This window comes from Trachypithecus francoisi, unplaced genomic scaffold, assembly GCF_009764315.1.
Source record: "Trachypithecus francoisi isolate TF-2019V2 unplaced genomic scaffold, Tfra_2.0 Lachesis_group5, whole genome shotgun sequence".
Classification (NCBI taxonomy): domain Eukaryota; kingdom Metazoa; phylum Chordata; class Mammalia; order Primates; family Cercopithecidae; genus Trachypithecus; species Trachypithecus francoisi.
The window spans coordinates 49,157,785-49,179,220 of record NW_022681470.1 but is presented as its reverse complement, the minus strand read 5'-3'; the positions used below and the strand labels follow the sequence as shown (position 1 = coordinate 49,179,220).

The window sequence follows — 21,436 nt, the reverse complement described above, 5'->3', positions numbered from 1 at the left end:
ATCATTGAATATTTAATTACGTGTTTAAGGAATGTTAATGTTGTTATTCATTTCTTGCAAATTAATCCTTTTTTACTTAAAATTTCATCCATAAAATTACTTATCAATGGTAACTGATGAAATAAAATAACATATGGCATGAAAGAGACCACGTGTGTAAGATGTACATCTGATATTTTATTCAAAATCCTCACTAATAAGTATTCAAAAACCTGCAATTGTTTTCTTTTATTTAATCAGAATACCTAGAATTGTCACTTAGGGTGGGAGTGAGTTGAGGAGGTAGGTGTTGTTATTGAGGGTCTTTGGCTGGGATTCTATTAGAGGTCATTTAACATCCAATTTCCAACAAACCATTTTGACACCAGCCGTACTTTTTTAGGTACTATCAAGCACCTACGGTTTCTAAGTAGTGAAAGTTTGATTTGTGTCTTCTTTCACATCATTAGAGAAAACTTGAGAGGCAATCATTAAACATAAAGTTTTGCTCTATGGTAACGAGAAAGAAGTTGCAAACTGACTGTAAAGAGAAAATTGAAATACCTGATGAAAGGGATCATGTCTGGGTATTTGAGGATTAGTTGGAATTTAGATTCCAGACCTCAGAACAGTTCTAAATTGGAGAGAGGACTACACTCTTCTGTCAGAGCAGGGAGCCCACGTGGGAAAAGCACTGCTCTGACCAGCTTGGTCACTTACCAGCCTTGTGATCTGAGGAAATAACTGAGATTTTTTTCTTTTCACATCTAAAAGTGGGAATGTGCTTTTAATTTCTAAGATTCCTTTTATCCTCAAAAGTCTATCTCTGAGAATAATTTTAAAGTTTCCCATTTAAATAGAGAGTAAATTAAGGTTGGAATCTCTAGAATAAATGTTAAAATGTGTAGCTGTTTTCCACTAAGTGCACCTTAAGGCACATTGAATGCTTCACAGCCAATTTCTATTTATGTCTTCTTTTAAAGTATTTGCAAATGTACAGGGAATATTCCATTTGCATATGTTTAAATGTTTATTTTTCATGACGAAGGGGAGACAAAATTTTGTGTATCAAATGAGTAGTTTGTGAAAACATAAAATAAGCCATGCTATTTTTCCTCCATTTTTTAATGTTCAAACAATCTAAAAGTAGAAATACCAATACAGATAAATAAATCTGTGCAAAGAAAATGGAAACATGGGAGATCTGTTGAATCCTTACAGCTTCTCGTATTGAAATGAAATTATTCATATTTATCACACGATATTTACATATAGAATTAAACAATTTTAGGAACATCTCAAAATAAATGCATTTAAAAAATTGTTTGGGTTTTATAAGCAAGTATCAGTGCTGAAGGAGTGAATAGATACTTCCCCACAATAGAGCAGATAATGTTGCAAATTTTTAAATTTTATGACTTGCTATATATTTCATCTTATAAGGATTTATCCATGCTCCTTAGTCTTCCACTTTCTTTTACATTTCTGTTAATATAAGAAAATCAGTATTCCCCACCCTTGAGGCCTTTTTCATACATAACTCATCACATTTCATATGTGATGCCATTGAATTGAGCCAAGTGATGTATTTTGAAAAACTGTGGTCCATGGTGCATTCAAGACATACATATAAATGTGTATACATTCCTGTGATTTAAAAAAAAAATAATTTGAGAGGCATAGCAGTTTCCATAACCACCACACTATTAGAAATAGTTGGAAAGAAATTGTAGGAAAAAAGTTAAATATGTTAAATGAAGGCTTGTATTTTGGTTCAAAAATTCTCTTTTTACAAAAGTGAGTTTTTTTGAATAAAGCAATGGTATTTAAAATTGTGTATATGATGCTCAAAAGTCTGTCCTGCCATGTGAAGATATGTACAATTTCTTACATTATAATGTAATAAGAGTAATCAGTTTTGGTTTAAGACTATATTGTATCTCCATAAACTTTCTTTGTAATCCCCCTGTAGGAGATTAAGTAGCTGGTAAAGCAAATACGTTCTAAACAAATGAGTTAGAAATTCAGGCTTGATGTATAAAACGTTATTCGTCTGTTTGGGTAAAAAATGTTTTCTAAATCCTAAAAACAAAGGACAATGCATTGTGCTTGTATATTTAAAATATTGTGGCCCTGAAGTACAGTGACTAATTAGTTAACTTTTACCTTCCTCACAAAAAAGGGAGCCATTTTTTATGATTTGGAACCTGTTGGCTATTTACCAGTTTTTTATAAACCTCTGACTTTAGAAATCGAGGGAAAGAATCCTTGGCCATGAGGGAATAGATTAATTTCTGAGCCTCATCAAAGCATTTGAGTGTTGGTTCAGCAATATTCTTTGAGATGAGGTCTCTGGTGCTGAAGTCAATGTTAATCTGTGGAAAATAAGGTTGCATATCATTGGATTAGTTTAATCAAAGAATGTATAGTTTATACATACATATTATTTGAAATTCTTTCTAAACACAAAGCTAATTCGATGCAAAACAGCAGAAAGGTCATGTATTCATTTTCTAGAATGCAGAATACATGCTTAGTTTAATTATTTTTCCTTGCTTGAGAAGGGTAGCATTGACAGGAAACAGGGGTAAAACCTTATTTTGAGATCTATTTTTTAAAAAGGCAAAGTTTAAAAAAGCAAGTAAGACATTTGACAACTTTACATTTTTTCACCTACCTTTTGTTTTCTAATACTTTGACCTGAATACATAAAATGCCATTTTCATAGACAGAACTATTACTAGAATTTATTAGGTTTGATTACACCAACTCATTTCCATTCTCCATATTTTCCTTTGTTCCTTACAACACTGCTTTTCTTTCTAATTTGTGTTTCTTTTTGTTTGATAAATGGATCAAATAACATCCCCTCTTCACTGATTCCCATTTCTCCCAAGGAACATATATCTACATATAATCTACCTGTTTCTTTACCATTACCACACATAGGCATTTCCAGCGAGGTCTAATGAACATCTATTGTATTCTATTATATTGAAACACACCATTCACCTGAAAATATGTAAAATGCTCCAAACCTTCTTGTGGAGATACTAAGATCCCCACATATTCCAGGATCTATTCTGAGAAGCAGAAAAGTTTATATCCAGATTATCTAACTTAAACTGAAAATAGTTATGAAATTCAAGAGTTTTTTTTTTTTTTTTCTTTCTTTTTTTTCTTTTGCTCTTATCACCCGGGCTGGAGTACGATGACACAATCTCGGCTCACTGCAACCTTTACCTTCTGAATTCATGAGATTCTCCTGCCTCAGCCTCCCTAGTAGCTGAGATTACAGGTGTGCTCCACCAGCCCTGGCTAATTTTTGTATTATTAGTAGAGATGGGGTTTCATCATGTTGGCCAGGCTGGTCTTGAACTCCTGACCTCAGATGACCTGCCTGCCTCGGCCTCCCAAAGTGCTGGGACTATAGGGATGAGCCACCGTACCCAGCCTCAGAAGAGATTCTAATCTTAAAATTAAAAGCTCGCCATAGGCGGGTTCTGTATCTGTCTTATTTTTCATTCTGTTTTCTAGCACTTAGCAGAATACCTACCCATAATAGTCAATCGATAAATATTTGTTAAATGGAATTTAAATGTCCCTTGGCAAAATTCAGGAGATGGTAAAAATGTTAGAATTTTGGATTCTGGAACTATAAATGACAATTTATGGTGAATTAAATTGAGGTTAAACAATGGGCATAGACACCTGCAATCAAATTACTCCTCAGCTACTTACTTGCTGTTTGTATGAGTGAAGTGTTTTCTGTAATTTTCTTTCATCTTCAATTTCCGTAGTGTAAAAGAGAATACTAATAGCACCTATCTTAAAATGTTTTAAGGGTTAAATGATATAAGAATACCAAAGTATTTTAATATTATTATTCTAGGAAGAAAATAATAAAGAAAAAAAGTAATTTGAAAAGAATCATCAAAAGGCCACTATTTGCTCATAGATCTTTCCTTTCCTTTGGGTCTTCAGCTACTCAGTGATCCCAGAATATACCTCCACTTTTCTTCCTTTGATTACCTTCTTGAGTCCCTCATCAAACAAGTGCCAAAATAATCTTAAAGGCCTGAAAACCTGGAATCAGTTGCCCGTTTATCATACAGGAAGATACTGCAGGGCAGTGAAACACTTGGGGATCCTTTCTAGTCTGTCCTCTAACACTTACGGCTTTGGTGACCTTGGGAGAGTTACCTTAATATTTCTGAGTTTCTGCTTCTTCAGTTTTAAGCTATTGATAGTTTTTGACCCAGTGATATAAGAATTAAAGCGGGACGATCCATATATTTATTATTTCACAAAACAATTACGAGTGTCTGCTATGTACAAGATGCTGCTGTATTTGGGGAAACAAAATCAACAACTAAATAAATGGTGGTGTTTTCGATTTAAAGTTGAAAGATAAGAAGAAGATGGTGCTCTAAGAATCTGGGGAAAAACACTTAGAGTAGAAAAATAAACAAATAAACACAGAGTCCATAATGCAAGAAAAAAATTATTAGGTTCTAAAGAGCCACTACACTTGGATAGCTGGACTGTAGGGTGTAAGCAAGGAATTTTTGTTATAAAGTTGTAAGAGGAGATCCAGGTCAGGTCTTGTAGAGCTTGTGTGCTATGTTCAGGACTTCTTATTTTCCTACTAGAAGCAATAGAAAGCTACTGAAAGGTTTTGTGCCGGGAAGTGGAATGATTACTTATATAATGAACGTATATAGTGTCCCATAGTGGGAACCAATAGTGGCTATTATCAAGATCTTGTAGCAGTTTTTAAACATCTATTATAGTCTGTTTCATAAACTTACCTGGTGTGGGAAAATATATGTAGCCTGTTTCCTCAATTAACTATATTGTTAAGTCTTTAACAGCATCATCTGTGATTTATTTAACTTTGTATCTCCCCTAGTCGTTAAGTAGGGGAACCTAACCTGTTCAGACACTCATCAAGGGAGTTTTTTACTGACAGCATGGCCAAGGTGTGCCTGCCAAACAGTGCTAACTTATTATTGTTGTTGTTGTTGTTGTTGTAACTGAACACCTATAATAATTCCTCATTTCCTATTTGAAAAGTCCAAAGCCATGACTTTGGCATTCATGGCCTTTACAATGTGATACCTACTTATATATTTCTTCTCTTCTATGTGTGCCCTGTATTCCCATCAAGCTAGACAATTCCACTTACATTTCTTGTATATTCTTACTTTTAAACTTTTCTCATAATATCTCAATCTAACTGAAAGTCACGCCTTTTATCCTAAGTCTTTCACAAGTCTTTTTGTCTTTAAGGCTAAATTTAACACCTAACATTGAAGTTTACGTGTGGATTTTTTTTTTCTTTCTGATCTGTCAAGGGATTTTGCATTGCTTAGATGATATTTACATTTTGAACATCCTTTCTTATGCCTCGCACACTATAAGGACTCAATAAATACATGTATAAGCAAGTGAAAAAATAGTTCCATATTTGTTCAAAATCATGTTTAAATTTTAGAGAGAACTGTTCAATTTCAACATAATAATGCCAATTAATATTATTTTTGAAATATATTAACCTTGTACTTCTGACTTATCCTTGTCATTTTTCTGATTTGCCTATTTTCCTACCAAGGAACTGCCAGCATCAGCAATTGGTAGCTAAGTAATGAAAAGGTATGCTGTTCTCAGGAGATAATCAGTAGTCTTATAAAGCTGTGTCTTGGCAGTTCAGCTTAATGTCAGTGACAAAACATCACACCCACATGTTTGTGTAAATGTAATTATATTTCTTAAAGTTGTTCAAGCTAACGTAGAAATTGTCTCTGACACCTCTCTTTTCTCTGATCACTTATCTTGTGTGTTTGTGTGTGTGTACATGCACATATGCATATAAATTCTTTCTTTTATTTTCTAATTTCGCAATGGTCTTTTTAACCATTTTAGGGAAAATAACCAACATTTTCCCTAAGTTATGGAATTTGTAATTTGTCTGATACCTCTTTTTACAGTATCTTTCCCTCCTGAACACAATAAATAATATTACTAAATCAGTTTTACCAGAATATAACTTTCATCATATAAAAATTCAGCTGAAAACCCATTATTTTCTACAACAGAAAACTTAAACATCTCACTGTGGCATTTGAGGTTCTTCACACCCTGACTTTAATATATTGTTCTGAAATCAACTTCTACTTTTTCCTATTGATATACGTAAATTGGACTACTTTCTGTTCCCAAAGTGAATATTTTACCTAAAACTTTTGTTTACACTGTTTCACCATCTAAAATTGCTTTTGCCCCCATAATTATATCCTGTACAGATTGTCTTCCAGTTTTATCATTTACCTTAAGTTGAATATCCTCTGAGAAGTCTTCCTTGTTCACAGAAAGTCACTATAATTTTCTTTTTATTATATTCAGTTTTGGTTTTAAAATCTCCAGAAAATTGGCCAGGCATGGTGGTTCACACCTGTAATCTCGGCACTTTGGGAGGCTGAGGCAGGTGGATCACCTGAGGCCAGGAGTCAAAGACTAGCCAGGTCCGACATGATGGAACCCCATCTATACTAAAAATACAAAAATTAGCCAGGTGTGGTGGCGGGTGTCTGTAATCCCAGTTACTTGGGAGGCTGAGGCAGAAGAATCACTTGAACCCAGGAATTGGAGGTTGCAGTCAGCCGAGATCATGCCACTGCGCTCCAGCCTAGGTGACAGAGCAAGACTCTGTCAAAAAAAAAAAAAAAAAAAAAAAAATCAGAATTGATTTTTTAAACAGATTTGAATACAAAAGCTTCTGATAATGTTAAGTATTCAATGTGATTATCAGAGAAAGATTTGTCACTACAGATGAATTCAATAGTCCATGACATGGAAATAAGCTGTCTTCTATTTACTATCTTTTCTCTATTTCTTTTACTAATTTTATATTATCCACAGATCTTTTAAAAATATAAGCAGAGCATATATATTCCCCAAATTCTGCCTCAAGTCTTTTCTTTCTAGACTTTTTCCTTATTTCCTTAGTGACTTTGTCTTTTCCCATGGCAAAATATTTTGAACAATACCATCAACTCTAAAATAATCATAAGAATACTTCAAGATGATTATTTTAACTGTAAATAATGTTATTTTAATTAAACATTAGTACTGATGTGCTAAGTTTTCATATGGCCACTTCATGCTAAATATCACATACCCATATAAGATGGATAATATTATCCTTTTATGGTGGTGTTGGGGGAAAAGTCGTAACATATTTTGGAAAGCTATCTATTTTATTTTTAGTAATTTTTTCAATTTATTTAATTGGAGTATTTATGGATTAGATGCTTAGAAACTGTGCTAGGATTTGAAGATAAAAGATGATTAAGGTAAAAAGTCAATCAAGAAGACAGATTTTGAAACAGTAACCCAAACAAAAAAATTGCTTCCCTAAGGAAAAACTTTCTGAAGGAAATGAAATTTTAAGCTGATTTTTCAAGTAGTATCATGACTGTGAAATATTAAAGAGGAAACTTGCACATGGAATGGTAAACTGGAAGAAGCCCTGTGGGCTTTGAGAAGAAAGGTAAATCACAAAAGGCATAAAGGTGCCAAATCATGTAGGACATTGTAGGTCTTGTTAAGGACTTCTTTACTTATTCTGAGGCCAATGAGGAAAATTTTATGTATGGGACTAATGTAACCACATTTTTGAAAGAGCACCGCTGGCTCCCATGTGGTGTAATAGCTGGCTGTGGGTGAAGGAAAGAAAAATTAGGATACCACGCCAGAAGGTCAGGTGGACAATTGGTGGTGAATTAGGTTTGGTAATGTCACAGAGAATAAGGGGAAGTGCATAGATTTCAAAGCTATTCAGAAAGTAGAATGAATGGGACTTGTGATTGAATAGCTATGAGCTAGCGCAAGGGAGAACATCTTTTTAAGAATAGCTGGATATTAGAAATAATCTAAAGAAAGAGATGATAGAAAATGCTGATGGATTTAATATATGTATATGAGAAAGAAAAGAACCGAGGGATGACTACAAATTATTTAGCCAGAATAGTGGAAGAACAGAGTTATTATTAACAGAGATAGAGAGAACTTGGGTTGAAGAAAGCTTCGAGCATGAAATCAGGACTCAGATTTAAATTTGTTAAGTTTGAGATTCCCTTTTAAAGCCAGAGAACTGGAAGAGATCATCAGGAGAGTAAGTATAAGCAGAAAATAGATGAGGAGTGTCTCTTATTATAATACATGTTGGATTATGAGTAGAAACAGGAAAAGAAATGGTGAAAGAGCAGTCAGTAGGGGAGAAAGATATCCAGTCCTAGAAGCCAATTTAAGATATTTTCTTTAAGAGGGAATCGTATATTTTGTTAAATACCCCTAGAAGTCAATTATGGTGATGTATGGAACTATGCCATCCAGAGTGCCTTATCTTTTCTTTTCAACTCCCTTGACATTTTAGTAAGATAGATATACATATCTTACTAAATAATATATGTAACTTACTATGTGTATATATATATATAGAGAGAGAGAGTTATATATACAGTTATATATAACTGTGTCTCTCTATATAACTCTGAAATATTAAAGAGGAGACTTGCACATGGAATGGTAAACTGAAATATATATATATATATAATATATATATATATACTCATGCATATAACTACACACACACACACACACACACACACGTGTTTCTTCCTTCTTCCTTTAATAGAGTCACACCTTGGGACATGTCTGTGAAATGCACTCCCAACCCAAATTGGCACTCCTCTCAAATGTGATTTTTGGCTGTATTCTACCGGAAGATACTTGGATACCTTTCTATCTCTAAAAGTAAGGTACAGGAAATATTGAGTTTGAAGTATACTAAAGGTGGGACTCCATCAGGAGGTGACTCTCTAGAAACTCATACTTGGCAGTTGCATGTTGAAGGTACTCCTAAGCCGCTTGGAAGCTCCAGAGAAGCTTAGATTTTGGTAAGCATGTCAAACTAGGAACTGCAGAGCATGGGCTGAATATTTTATCAATTAATGAAATAAACAGTGCCGTATTTATTTTATTTACTGATATAAATAGCTAATTGTATTTTGTTTGTATGGATACCCTTTGGTTTCAATGACTTTCAATATTATGTTTGTGAAACATAATATTTTATTTGCTTATTTTTCAAAAGGTCATACATTATCTTAGATTTCTGAAACCACTACACTGCCAATCTTAGAAAACAAGACACAGGATTGTGGTTCTTAGAAAATGACAGCTGAGATGTCATCACAACCGTTTAGAGGCTTTTAAATCCTGTCAGTTTTGAAAAGGTCTTGACACAGCTGACATTGACAACAATCCACTGCATTAAAATGAATGACTGCTTTATGAATGATGTTTCAGGTAGTTGTGTAAAAACAATTTTATTATGAAGACCCAGGATGTTTTAATACGCATGTGATTTTTGTTAACCGAAAGTGACGCAAACCAAATTTATTTTCTCTACACCAGCAGACTTAAATTCTTTTGGCTTTCAACAAATGACTTTAGCAGAAAGAATACATTTTAAATTGTACCTGTTGGCTCTCTTGTGACCCTAATCTGTGCTTTATGTATTTTTACATAATTTGAATGAAAAGTTTTCAACTGTGCTCTCACATTCAAATTAGATAGCCTTTCCTCATTTAGAATGTATAGTGTAGCAGGAGACTGTCATTATGCAAAGGGTGTGTGCATGCATAAGTAAAACGCCTTACAAAAATGGAGCCGACAGCATCTTAGACCTCATTCACAACAGAGCTTAAAAATTACTATTCAAATTAAGGCCATCTATAATCGTGTTTTTGGTTACATAATTCTTTTAATCACCACTAACACCTCAAGTATTACTTCATTTTGGCATCATTAAAAGCAAATGAATATCCTAAAATGTATTCTCAAAGGTGGCGATTAAAGTTGAATATAACCAAGTTTGTAACATCTAGAAGGAATTCATCCCTGCACAAGACTGTATCCTTTTGTTGTCATTGGCTTTGGAGGCAGAAATAGATGATACAAGGTGGGAGGTAAGATTAACACCTTAAATTGGGAAAGAGAAATAAGAGAAATATAATTCAAAACCATCTTGATTAATTAGACAAGTAGTCAAAACAAAGATAGAGCTGAATAGAAACCAGATGCTTCTCTGATTTCTGTGGTGATAAAGGAGATGACACATATGAAATCATAACGTGTACAGATGGCTAAAAATAGATACACAAAAGCCGCAGCTATGCTGGAGCAGCTGAAAGGGAATCAGATTGACCTGTTCCCTTCACCAATTCCAACATGCTAAACTAATGTCAATTTAAGTGTCACAGAGACATAAAAGTTTAAAGAACACCTGAGCCTTTTGTTTTTGAATTGAAATGCAGAAATTATTTTTTGAAGCACAGAATGATTCTGCAGATTATTAGAAGAAATACTTCGGACACTTTTTTCCTTCTAATGTCATATTTGAATCTAGGCTTCATAATCTAAGAAGTTACACAAATTAGAATATGAGAAGAGAAACAAAACTTTTGATAGGAAGATATATTGTATGTGACTAGATAATTTTATGCTTCTGCCTTTAGCATAAACCTTCAAGTATCCCAGGCTATGCCATAAACACTTAAAATGAGTGGTAGATCTAGGGGAAGAAATTTGAAACTTAAAAGTGTGGGCCGAAGACCTCCCTCTCCATGGATCTTAATGACTGCAGGGCTCATCATTTTATCTCTAAGCCTCAGTTTTTCACCTTAAAATGTGAATGAATGTAATACTCCCCTAAGAAAGTGAACATGATGACCAAATGAGATAATCTATGTAAAATATCTGTACAGATATGATTTCTTTAGATCTCCTTTTCTCTTTCTCTCTCCCTCCCTCTTTCTGTTTCCTTTCTTTTGAATGAGATCTCTACTAGAAGGAATGAATAGAAGTGTGGAAATCATTGGGATCCAGAAGGTGCGGTTGCCTCAATTTATACTTGAACACACACAATACTAGGCTTCTTTCACTGCTGGACCAGTCTTCTAGGCACTGGCTAGTCCTTTGCTTGGCTCCTTTGCTTGGCTCTTCTTCCTTTTCCTCGCGTATCCTTCTCTCTTCCCATGTTGTCTTGTTTCCCTGTACAGTCAAATTTCTGGTCAAATCTTTCCAGTTACTTCTTCGAAATACATTCCCTGATCCTCTAGACTTGGATTTTCCTGTTGCAAACTACCATCTCACCTTATATTTCCTTGTTAGGACACTCATGGAAGTTTATTGTAATCATTATTTTTTATCTGGTGTCTTCCTACCAGAATATGGGGAAGGATCTACTCAGGGACCATGGCTGTCTTTTTCTTAGTAGCACCAGCATAATGCTTAGCAGATACTAGGTATTCAAGTATTGATTAATGAACAAAAACCTAGAAAATTAACAAATAAGCAAGCACATTATATACAGAGATGATTCTGTAGTTGGGGGAGCACTGTTGGCTAACAGTCACTAATACAGCATAAATAAGCTGCTCAGAATAACATCAACATATAGAGGAAGTGGCATTTAAAAATACAAAGAAAAAATACGAATATAAAATGCAGAATACAAATTGGCATCACAGTAATAGGATAAAATGCTTCTAGATGCCTATTTTCCTGGGCTTTTCTCTGCCAACAACTCATATATCTGTTTCTTCCCTTAAGACTCAGTTTAAAACTATCCTTATTTATAATGAAGGCCTTATCTCAATATGCTGCTGTCTCACTGGTATTTAATCATCATATCCTTCCAGGTAGCATAGAAATAATTTCATCTTTGTTTTACAGTTAATCATTTGTTGCTTTGCCATTTTCTCTAGTTCTATACACTTTATTTTTTTAACCCAACTATATTGAAAGGTTCTTTAGAATCAAGCTAAGGTTTCTACTTATTTTATTTTCTTACATTTCCTTATCAAGAGCTACCTAGCACAGCAATACATTGTGTCATACTTATGTGTTTGTTATCTGTTTTCCTGCCTAAACTGAGCTTCCCTTCCATGGAGGGATTTTATCTTGTAAAGATGTGACTAGGCACAGAATAAAAAACATTTATTGATGTGAAAGATAATGTGACTCAATAAGCAACATTGTGCTACATCAAAAATAAAAGTAAGAAGCCAAACACAAATATTAAAAAGTGTCTTGCACAGACCCGTGAAGATGTGTTCTCCTTTGTGACTAATTTCTTCTTTGTTTTATGAGATACAGTGTCCTCACATTTGGGAAATACATTTAAGAAATAAACATTTTGTCCTGTTTTTTGACTTAAAAGACTACCAATGTGTTTTTTCCTGGATTGTTGAGAGTGTGAAATTGAATTTATATAATTTTTAAACATTATACCATGATATGATTTGATACTATTTTCTAATTTCATAGAATGACAATCAACATTAAAAATTTCACTTTGACATATTTTTCATCCTCTATGACTTTCTTTACAATATAGAGGAATGATGACATAAATATAATATATATTTAAAATATGTTAATTTCTTAGCTGGATATGAAAATACTAATTTTTAAAGATTGTTTTCTCAAAGTTAGTAATATTTTCTTGAAAATTCAATAATAATCTGAAATTAGTGATCCAAGCTGAAGCAAAAATAAGTACAAGTTTAAGAATTTTTTTCTTTGCCACTCACACATTATTAATATGTACAAAGTAGAGATAGTTTAAAAATATATATTGTTTCTCTAATAATTTTCTTATTTTCAAGTCACTTAGTCAAATACTTGGGTCATGATTTTGTTTTTCTGCTGTATTTTCTCTGGAAGCCATCTGGGTTCAATTATTCAACGAGCAACTCTTCTTTTTTTTTTTTTTTTTTTTTTTTTTTAAATTATTTATTTATTTATTTATTTATTTATTTATTTTTATTATACTTTGAGTTCTAGGGTACATGTGCATGACGTTTATATCATGTATAACTCCCCAATGCAATCCCTCCCTCCTCCCCCCTCCCCATGATAGGCCCCAGTGTGTGATGTTCCCCTTCCCGAGTCCAAGTGATCTCATTATTCAGTTCCCACCTATGAGTGAGAACATGCGGTGTTTGGTTTTCTCTTCTTGTGATAGTTTGCTAAGAATGATGGTTTCCAGCTGCATCCATGTCCCTACAAAGGACGCAAACTCATCCTTTTTGATGGCTGCATAGTATTCCATGGTGTATATGTGCCACATTTTCTTAATCCAGTCTGTCACAGATGGACATTTGGGTTGATTCCAAGTCTTTGCTATTGTGAATAGTGCCGCAATAAACAAACGTGTGCATGTGTCTTTGTAGTAGAGTAATTTATAATCCTTTGGGTATATACCCAGTAGTGGGATGGCTGGGTCATATGGTACATCTAGTTCTAGATCCTTGAGGAATCGCCATACTGTTTTCCATAATGGTTGAACTAGTTTACAATCCCACCAACAGTGTAAAAGTGTTCCTATTTCTCCACATCCTCTCCAACACCTGTTGTTTCCTGACTTCTTAATGATTGCCATTCTAACTGGTGTGAGATGGTATCTCATTGTGGTTTTGATTTGCATTTCTCTGATGGCCAGTGATGATGAGCATTTTTTCATGTGTCTGTTGGCTGTATGGATGTCTTCTTTTGAGAAATGTCTGTTCATATCCTTTCCCCACTTTTTGATGGGGTTGTTTGTTTTTTTCTTGTATATTTGTTTGAGTTCTTGGTAGATTCTGGATATTAGCCCTTTGTCAGATGAGTAGGTTGCAAAAATTTTTTCCCATTCTGTAGGTTGCCTGTTCACTCTGATGGTAGTTTCTTTTGCTGTGCAAAAGCTCTTTAGTTTAATTAGATCCCATGTGTCAATTTTTGCTTTTGCTGCCGTTGCTTTTGGTGTTTTAGACATGAAGTCCTTGCCCATGCCTATGTCCTGAATGGTACTACCTAGATTTTCTTCTAGGGTTTTTATGGTATTAGGTCTAACATTTAAGTCTCTAATCCATCTTGAATTAATTTTCGTATAAGGGGTAAGGAAAGGATCCAGTTTCAGCTTTCTACTTATGGCTAGCCAATTTTCCCAGCACCATTTATTAAATAGGGAATCCTTTCCCCATTTCTTGTTTCTCTCAGGTTTGTCAAAGACAGAGATATAGACCAATGGAACAGAACAGAGTCCTCAGAAATAATACCACACATCTACAGCCATCTGATCTTTGAGCAACTCTTCTTATTTGGACCTGGCAATTTGCAAGCCCATTTTTATAATATGTATTCACATTTACACTTCTCTCAAGTATTAACATTGCTTATCTACATATGTTCTTAGAAATATGCTAAGGTTTGTTTCAATAGTTAGTTTCAATAGCACTTATCATGACTTGTTTAAGAAAGAAAGGAATTAACATTCCTTAAAAACTGTTCTGCATGATGTAAACCCTAGATACACTATCTTATGTCTTATGTATCAGTCTCATTTTTCGATGTAAATGTATTATTATGCTTTTTCAGATGAGGAAATTGAGCAGAGAGATAAATAGCTTATGACAAAATTATGCAAGTGAGGGATCAGGATTTGAACCCAGGTCTAGATAGCTCCAAACTTTAGTTTTTCTGCTACATCATACTAATACCTTATTAATTTGGGAACGAGAGAGAAGGTAACACTTTAAAGCAGAAGACATAAAATCTCATTCTTGATTTAATTTTCCACTTGTGCAAATCATATTTTCCATCTGTCTCAAATATGTCACTGAGTCTTGTCAAGTCTGCCTACCCAATATATCTAGAATACTTCCCATCATTTCTTTATCTCTACTGCCACCTACCTATCCAACTTCATCCCCAACTTCTCTCCTCACATTAGCAATATCAAAATGCCTGCAATTTCTGGAAAATGCTAGGGAGCTTTATACATTGGTGCTCTCAGTGCTGAAATAGTGTTTCTTCATTCGTTCTTTTCATAAAATATAACTCATTTTTCATGTGTGAACCAACTGCAAATCTAACTTTAACTCTCCAGGTAGATTAAATTAACTCTTTCCTATCGTGCTAATAATGAACTTTAAATGAAGTTTTATTATTATATCACCTATTGTGCATTTGACTAGTTTTATTACATGTCAGTCTCTCTCTTCTTTTACTCTGTAACTTCACTGTGGGAACAGATACTCAAAAAATCAGTTTAATGAATAAACATACTAATAGTATCACTATATTTAACACATAACTGATGAACTAAAGAGAAATACCTTGAAGGTTGCAATTGGTATAATATATAACAAGCAAACTCCCTTTAGTAATTTGAATAGGAAACAACTAATAATAACTGATAGGAAACAGAATAAGTATTTCATATATATGTGTGTGTGTGTATATATCAACATAGGGTATGTATATTTATACTTGCATATTTTCAATTAATTTGGTAATATAACATTTTTAGAGATACTTCAAGGAAAGACTATAATTTATTACTTGAAAAGCAGCCATCAATTTAATTATATTTTGTTTTATCAAAATTAATTAGATGGACAATCTATAAAAAGCTGTGAAGTTTTATATCTCAAAATAATAGCTATACTATTTAGTTAAATTATTACAATATAAATTAATTTTGGAAGAAAAGGTTAGGAAAATAAATAAAACTATTTTATCAAAATTGATGGTTTATGATATATTATAACCTTAAATTCAGCTATAATTAAAAGATGACGTTTTGTGTTAGAAGATTTTTCACACACAATGTTTCAAAATATTATTCTAAAGCAACTACTGTTAATTAGATGAATTCATAATGTAGGAAAAAATATGTCTTTCAGACCAATATAACGATAGGATATCTTTAGGGTTAATTTCAAAGCAAAATGACACATCAATCAACCTGAAAAATCTTACATGCAACATTTTCAGTTTTCCAGAATTATTTATTGATTCTTAGATGATGACTTGGAAATAAATGTTGAAATAGCTCCACAGGAGTTCAAGTTCTTTTTCCACCCCCATGAATTCCAGGCCATACTTCCAACGGTTCACGTGACTATTAATGTTACACTAGACTAATATATGCTGCAGTAATTAATATCTATCTAAAACTTGAACTACTAGTAATATGGTAACAAACTTTGTCTCATATTTTCTGAAAGTGTTTGCATAGTCTATCTTTTTTCCTTTGAGTACAACCATCCTCTCTTACCATGAATCCTCATTTTGGATCAGCATATATAGCAACTGTCACTTATACAGATGTCAACATTTCACCTCTGTAGGAAAGATGACTAGTAATAGTAATTTGTTGGGTACTAGTAGTTTAATGGAGCTTCCTGCTTGTAGGTTACTTATACATTAACACTCTTTGTTTATGTAATATATTCAGCAATAAATCCAAAGCAGTTTACAAATGTCAATTGCTTAAATTTTACAGTTAAAATTTTAAAAGGATTCGAACATGATTATGGTTTTGGCTCTGGAAATTAAACTGTAAATGAGATATTCCACACATAAAACTCTTTTGGGGGCTATTATCAGAGTCATTGCAGGATTCTCCCCAAGTCTCTTTCTAGTTTCCTGATCTTTAAGCAGCACAGGTGAGTCCTGATCACTTGATACAGAACCTTACATCTTTGGCTCAATTTTACCATCAAAGAAATAAAGGCAAGCAACGTATCAATTTGTTTCAATTAATCCCCACACATTAATTTGTTTTTACATATTCAAGAATGCTATCCATATTGACTTTGTCTAATTCCTAGTTTAGCAAAAGAAAAACAAGAAACTACACTGGAAATTCAACAGCATTTTGAAGTAGGATTTATATTGGGTTGACTTTAGCGCTGTTTGAGATATTAGACATTATTTTTCAAGGGCCTAAGTATTGTTCCAAAGAGACAGAAATATTAGTCATACCTAGCCCATAATAAGTGTTGAAAAATACTTACTGAATCAATGAAAAAAAAGAGAATCATCTTAAGGAACTTCTCTTGGAAGCTACTGACATTTTCTATTTAAACACATAGCGAGAAGTTGGTTATCCTTTAGATGGATTTAAGGTCTTCTAATTGGGAGCAGATCTGTTACCGGACAACTCTTCACTGTTCTGAAGTAGTTCACTCACCTCTTTAGGTGCATCAGCTTCAATGAATTCAGAATAAATCATCCTGGCTTTGGAAGCAATTTTTTCTGCATTTTTCGTTTTCTTAAAGTCTTCACAGGCAAGCCAGAACTCGACATTTTCTTCACTAAACTCTGATTTTAGAAATGTTCGAAAAGCATCTAGACCAGCTATGAAATATATGAGAAAGAGTTTTGTATAATAGCATACAGAGTAGTAATATGACCAAAATGAGTACATTGCATAGTATGAGCATTTGCTGGATATTCAGTGGCAAATATTGATCGTTCCACCTAAATGTAATGTATGTTTTAGTTGCTAACTGTAGAAAATTTTATTTTGGATCAGTAATTGTTAACATATATATATACACATACACACATATATATACACAAAACATATATATATATATATATATAATATATATATATATATATATATATATGTGTGTGTGTGTATTTGTTTCTACAATTAGCTTCATTAACAAAGAAAACCTGTACTTTTTTCTTTCTGTATTTGAGAAATCTGGAATTTATGTTTAGGAGATCTTGATGGTAGTTACTTCACAGGAAGCCCCACGGATTTTGCTTTTAAGATGTATTGCACTAAGCTCAGGTCAAATTAATGATATTATGCTAAATTCAAGGTAAGAATACCTTTGTTGCTATGAGTAGGTACAGAAACAAAGTATGATGCTAAAGTGTTAAATTGTATTGGTTTGGGCTTAAAGCAAAGGAGGAAGCGCTAGCTTTTATTAGTTTTGGGTAAATACATAGGCCAACTCAGTCTCAAAACCAAGAAAGTAACTGGCAACATATTTGATGTGAGTGCTTCCCCCTTTATGTGGCAACAAGCAACTTTAATTCCATAAGGTAAATACAAATACGTAGGGTTTTTCTCCAATGTTGCTTTAAGCAAAACATTGATGCTTCCCATTCTCCCTTGTATTACCTGTTTATGGTGTTCCTCCTCCTCCCAGGAATTATCCTTAGCATGTACTTCTCCAGAAACTTTAGATCAGGAACTGCAAATGGACTCACTTATTCACAGGTATGTTTACTTTGGCTTGATTATGATATGCTCTTTTAAATGCAATTAACAATAGGCAGGGCTTTCAGTCTGTGATTTCCATGAGTCTCACCTCTTCCCCTTATCTTACTTTCAGTCAAATTTACCCTTATATCCCTTGCTCCTAAATATATTTGATATTGTGACCACTTGTTTAGACCCTTCCTTCTCTATTCTCCTCATCAAAATGGGCCAGGAAACATTCTTCTTTGGTATACCTAGAGCTTATGTGAGAAGGTAAGTGCCTCTGGTTAGACAACAGGTCAGAAAGATCATCGTCACATTCCCACTGTGGACAAAATTAAACCAATACATTTAGGTCATGTTATTCAGTGTCACAGTTTGCACCCTTTTGCTGGCTGTCTCTATTTTGAGAATGTATATCTCTCTGAGGAGTAAAACATGTCAGCACTTTTGCCACTCAGAGAAATTTGCCTTCCAAAACGTTGGTGGTTTACTCCTCCACCTGCCAGGGAGGCCCCCTTTGCATGTGCTCCAAGCAGCTGCTCCTTTCCTGCAGGCGGAGAGAGTTAATCCTTCAAGTTCCAAAGTACAGAAGGAATAAGTTTATGGAAAAGCAGGGGATAGGCCAAATTCGTTACAGAAATAGAAAACAATGAGAAAAGTGAATGAAAAGAGGCTTAAGTTCGTTGTTCATGGGTTGCTGCCTGCAGAATGTAAAAGTGAAGTTTATAAAGATAGAAAAGGACTTTCTGGAGCAGAATTAAAGTGTCTAAAAATACTGTATTAAAATAGATTTAACAGATTTTTTAATAGTTATTTGAAATAAGTTTGAAATAACAAGTCATTGCAAAAGGTTATCAGGTACCAATTAAAATTCTTGGTTGAAATACTGGAGAGTGTGGATGCAGTTAATATATGAGCACTATATAAAAATTCAATTAACGTCACGTTCCTTGCATTTAAAAATACATTCAAGAAGTTTCTGTGACACCAATTTAGATTATAAAAATCCTCTTAGTAACACTCAAGTAAAATTTTTCTTGAATTCAGTTCAAACAATGATGAAATTTCAGAGATCTAAACAGAATTTATGCTAAGATGTATTTTTTTATAGAGAATAAAGTGTTCTTTAATAATACAGAAAGAGAGAATATTGTCGATTCATGGCTGGCAATATTTTATATGTGCATCATCAAGGCATATGGAGCTTCTCCCTAGGAGGGTTTTCTAAATGCATCCCAGAGAGATGGGATGTTAGAGATCAAGATACAATTATTATTTTCCCTTGCTCTCCACTTTTAATGACGGGCTACTCTCAACTAAAAATTAATATCTTTCCTCTTCCCATAGCTTGATTCAGGACCCAGTGGAACAAAAGAAACAACTTAAACAACTAAATCTGGGGCTAGTTATCTCTGTCTTGAACATGATATTTTGTTGATTTACTCTCCTATACATACAGTTTGAATGTTCAAAAGATGCCAAATGATTTTAAAGTAATATGCTACATAAAATTAAACTTACTATCTGAGGGCACTCTCCACAGAAAGGAATGCTTACTGGCTAGTATCAACAAAGGGCATTAAATGGAATATGTCAGCATTATGGGGTGAAAACTAGGCTAATGCCTATGCTTAGTACATGCAAAGTATGTCCGCAAATCAACAAAAACAACTAGGTAATTTGGTGAGTCCTTTAGCTGTTTAAAGCATTAAAAAGCATTCATACTTTGCCATTTCTCTGGTATTATAAAAAGCAAAAACGAAACAACTGTTCAGATGTATATATGACCTTTCCATTTCATGTGGGAATGAAATATAAAATTGCAGAAGGTATGCAGAAGAACGAGTTTGCCTTCATCTCACCCTTCCTGCCTCTCCTCTATAGTAGTACTGTTGTATGGACTTCCACTAGTCTGGAGCCTTCTGGGTCACAACACACAGAGATGATTCAGTAAGCCCTTTAGCAAACTTGATCTATCCCATTGGTTATACACTTAAGGAGAAAGAAAATACACCATTTAACACTTAATAAACTGCAGTTCCATAATCTCATCTCTTCAATATATGCTCTTAGGTGGATTCTGGAAGTTCTGTGGATTCTTTGATGTTTATACTTTAAAAATTAGTCACTTAGAAATAATATGTTTATAGTATCTAAATTCATCTAAGTCAATCTAACTTTATACATAAATAAGCAGCTGTGAAGAATTTATTCAGGTTTATTGTATTTTACGTTTTTCTAATATTCTAATTTTTATTCTTTATGAATTTAAAATAAAATGCCGTTTGATTTATACAAATAATACTATATTATAAACATTTTCCCTTTATGTTTCACAGTGCCATTTTTCCCGTTTCAGATGAGATAGAACTGCAGATTATTTGTAACACAAACAGAAGTTATACCTTTGTAAATGATTATTTTGTATATAAGGTGTGTTGACTAAGATATTTTATTAAAGACTAGGATATTTTATTTATAATTGGCCAAAATTACCTTACTGAACCATTCTATCCATTATAAATATATATTCACACATATACATATTAATACAAACATATATATTTAAATATGTTTTCATATTCACTGAACGTGAGAATAACACAGTTGATATAAAGTACTTTAAAATACCTTTGTTTTGGCCAACAGTACATATGAAACAAGTGATTTATTTAAATTTTCAACTTTTTCAACGGTTTGTATATTTCTTTCAACTTATACCAAAGGCAGTCATGATGTACATCAAATTATAGTGAGCCAACTGGGCGCAGTGGCTCATGCCTGTAATCCTAGCACTTTGGGAGGTCAAGGCAGGCAGATCATCTGAGGTCAGAAGTTCGAGACCAGCCTAGCCAACATGGCAAACTCCCATCTCTATTAAAAGTACAAATATTAGCTGGGTGTTATGGCATGCTCCCGTAGTCCCAGCTACTTGGGAGATTGAGGCAGGAGAATCCCTTGAACCCGGGAGGCAGAGATTGCAGTGAGCAGAGATCACAGCACTATACTCTACACTCTAGTCTGGGTGTTAAAGCAAGACTCTGTCTCAAAAAAAAAAAAAATGTGTGTGTGTGTGTGTGTGTGTGTCTATATATATATATATATAGCGAGTCTAGGTCTGGCACTGTGACTCACACCTGAATTGAATCCCAGCACTTTGGGATGGCGAGGTGGGTGGATCACCTGCGGCCAGGAGTTTGATACCAGCCTGGTCAATGTGGTGAAACCCTGTCTCTACTAAAAATACAAAAATTAACTGAGTATGATGGTGCATATCTGTAATCTCAGCTACTCAAGAGGCTGAGACAGGAGAATCGCTTGAACCTGGAAGGTGGA

General features: G+C 33.8%; 1 protein-coding gene across 1 annotated transcript in view; it reads right to left on the bottom strand.

Annotated features, from left to right (window-relative positions):
• Positions 1-990: 990 nt before the first annotated feature.
• RGS21 (regulator of G protein signaling 21) overlaps positions 991-21,436 on the bottom strand; it is a 57,385-nt gene continuing 36,939 nt past the window's right edge. Inside the window, exons 4-5 of the mRNA XM_033197163.1 lie at positions 17,069-17,235; positions 991-2,354 (exon numbers count right to left, since the gene is read on the bottom strand). Of these exons, the coding sequence (XP_033053054.1) occupies positions 2,151-2,354; positions 17,069-17,235 (371 nt within the window). The 3' untranslated portion in view covers positions 991-2,150. The remainder of the gene's footprint in view (positions 2,355-17,068; positions 17,236-21,436) is intronic.